This window comes from Montipora capricornis, chromosome 1 (assembly GCF_036669925.1).
Source record: "Montipora capricornis isolate CH-2021 chromosome 1, ASM3666992v2, whole genome shotgun sequence".
In the NCBI taxonomy this organism is placed as follows: Eukaryota; Metazoa; Cnidaria; class Anthozoa; order Scleractinia; family Acroporidae; genus Montipora; species Montipora capricornis.
This window is the reverse complement of record NC_090883.1, coordinates 47873841-47876641: the sequence shown is the minus strand read 5'-3', so window position 1 is coordinate 47876641 and position 2801 is coordinate 47873841. Positions and strand designations below refer to the sequence as shown.

Here is a 2801-nt window from a genome sequence, read left to right as displayed (position 1 = left end):
TCCGGTGCTCCAGCGTGGTGCTCAACCAACTGAGCCACCGGTGTGCTTTGACGCGGTGACGACGCAACGTGAGTAAGCTATCAAAGGATAATTTTTAGCACTAGAAATCCCATAGAATCCATCTGAACTTAAGCCCTAATCAGAAAAGAAGCTACTCAATTGCAAAGAAAGAGAAAAGTCCCTGCTCAGGGTTGGAAGAGTTTGTTTTGAGTAAAAAATACACAACCGCTGATCTGCTGCCTATAATATTGTCAGCATCCAGTTCTCTCTCAGTCAGTGCTGCGACACGGATGAGAAGAGTATGTTCCACTGCTGTAATACAGGTAGTAACCACTGCAATTCCGCACTTGAATATTCACGGACCAGTTACAGCAATTCGAATTCCACTTAAAACAGACCGTTCGTGTCACATTTCCCTCGTGTTCCAGGGGATGAGTGCCATTTAACCACCCAGTTGCGTGTGTTCCGCATCTGTTGCGAGGAACACACCAATTGGGAATTCTTGTCCCAGCGTTTCCTTGGAAACGAAACCAAGCTGGCCCAAGAGCGTTGTCGCAATGTCGAGGCGATGCACCATTTGTCGTTTTTCTGTCAGCATTGCTCAATACTTGGTAGTCGTGGCATTCTAAGTAAAGGAAGCTACCGTCAATTCGCTACTTTCACCAATCCCATAATACAATTCATTTTGGGATTTTAGGATTTTTTACAGGTCACAGGTCGTTGTTTTACCAATACAGAAAGTATCCTAAAGAAGCATAAAGGCTAACCTTAGGCCTAACTACTTTTTTATGCCTAAGGTTAGCTTTTATGAATGTTTAGGATGCTTTCTGTATTGGTAATTAATTAAAACAATGACCTGCGGCCTGTAAAAAATACCAGCCGGTTCTTTGCATCAAAACAAGGGATATCTAATTCACTGAAACATGATGCAGTCCCAAAAGTAAATATCTTGTATTGTTTTTATGTAAAGAACCGTCCCCCCCCCCCCCCCCTCAAATTATGACGTGTAGACGAGGCCTCAATTGATTATTATAATGTATTGAATTAGCCATGGAGCGATAAAAAGTGCCAGCTGGGTGCGAGTCAGCTCTTAAATGGCTCTAACGTCTTACCTCCAGTCGACATTTTATTGAATCATGCCAGTAATTGCCACTGATCACGCTGTGTCCTTCACTCGCTTTGATCTCCGAGCATGACTCAGCAGGCACTTCCTGAATTAAGCCCAGGGGAACTGTGAAGTTGCAAACAATGGCTTAAATTGATGGAAGTTTTATTTATATAGAGTGTTTTCACTCACGTGATCAGTAACCTTGTTTTTCCGCCAAAACAAAAGAAACCGTTTGTATGATAATAGAGGTCAATTCCCAGAGGATTAGTTGGGGGCACCAACGTGGCCGCCTTTCCTTTGTTTAAGGACACCAACATGGCCGCCATGACGTCACGTGAAACACTCTATGTGAAGGTGTGTGATCTCTTTAATAGAACTAAATACGTAAATTAAGGTGGCTTACTACATTTTTCCGAAGAAAAAGATTAAGCAAAACCTGGCCTTCATAGCAAGCACTCCTTGTGAATGAAGACCTTTGATGATAGTTTTCGCATTCAGCGCGGGAGGCTGGTAAATTAACTTGCTGCGTGGATAAAAAGCGGGAGGTTTCGTTCACACGGCAACGCTTCTAACGCAAGCTAAACAAAATTAAGTAAAACGTGCTCAAGTACATTTTCCTGTTAAAGGCTTTTCTTGTTTATTTATCTATCTATTTATTTATTTATCTATCAATCATTAATTTACTTTTTTACCTTATCGAAGGTCTTTGGCTGCAATGACACCCTCAGTCGGCTTTATGTTTAGTTAAAACCCAAAACAACGATACCTCTTTCGCTGGGTCTTGTCACATAGATCCGTTCTGAGTCTTTAACATAATCATCTGGTCTTGCTTCCCTTGTGCGACTATTTAAACCACACAAAGATCGACTCATGACGTAATCGAGGCTTTGACATCGGATGTTGGAGTTACATAACTGTCCCCAGGTCAAGATGTCTGCGGTGTTGATTTCCTGAAACACGTGACCTCTTAACGTCATACCATATTTGGAATAAATAACTTTGCACTGCTGATGATCCGCTCATGCATGTTAAGAAAGACACGCGAAACTCCAGAAATATGACCACTGAGACGTAAAAATGCAGGCCCTTGGTCATTTTCATAGCAGGAAGCGAGCAGGGAAGACCACTGGAAACTATGCAAATGAAGCAATGGTAGAGGCTTAGGCTTAACAATCATTTGTTGAGTAATTTGGCAGCAATAAATCCAAACATTTTTTACTGATCGCGATCGGAGGAGGGGGGCGGGGGGAGGGGAAGATAAATTTGTATCATTAAGAGTTCCTCTGTAGATAGGTCGGTGGGTTATACTTAATTTGGAGTCCCGACAACTCCAGGCTGCTTTTCATGGAGAAGGTGTTTGTACAAAATAATAATAAAAAGGACAGAGACTAATATAGTGCATGACCAATCTGAGCAGTTCGGCCGTAATTGTCCCACAATGGGCAGCACAAAACACTTGTGGGAACAACAGACTTGATGCATCTCATCGCTCCTACGGCTGCACTGCCTATCAAGATGGCTATCCCTACTGGATCGATACAGTTATTCACTACAACAGGTTGTTAGATATTCATATTATTGGGATTATAGGAGGAACCACTAAACATGACTTTTGTCTCAGAGGCGTTTGAAGCTTATTCCCTGTAAGCCATTGACGCACAGGGACGATGTCAAAGTTAAGTCAGCAAAAGCC

At 42.3% G+C, this 2801-nt stretch overlaps 1 protein-coding gene across 1 annotated transcript; it reads right to left on the bottom strand.

The window, feature by feature from the left end:
• Window positions 1-269: 269 nt before the first annotated feature.
• Window positions 270-2085, bottom strand: LOC138015695 (uncharacterized). Its single transcript, XM_068862807.1, has 3 exons — window positions 1875-2085; window positions 1113-1231; window positions 270-653 (listed from the first exon to the last, which is right to left on the bottom strand). The coding sequence occupies exons 1-3, from the start codon at window positions 2083-2085 to the stop codon at window positions 270-272; spliced, it is 714 nt and encodes a 237-aa protein (XP_068718908.1).
• Between the last annotated feature and the right edge of the window lie 716 nt (window positions 2086-2801).

Bases quoted from the DNA above. Each gene is read 5' to 3' on its own strand.
- LOC138015695 (XM_068862807.1), bottom strand. From the start codon at position 2,085: ATGACGTTAAGAGGTCACGTGTTTCAGGAAATCAACACCGCAGACATC. The intron at 1,232-1,874 runs GTATCGTTGTTT...GCAACTTCACAG, and splicing joins GACAAGACCCAGCGAAAGAG to TTCCCCTGGGCTTAATTCAG. The intron at 654-1,112 runs GTAAGACGTTAG...TGGTGAAAGTAG, and splicing joins CAATAAAATGTCGACTGGAG to CGAATTGACGGTAGCTTCCT.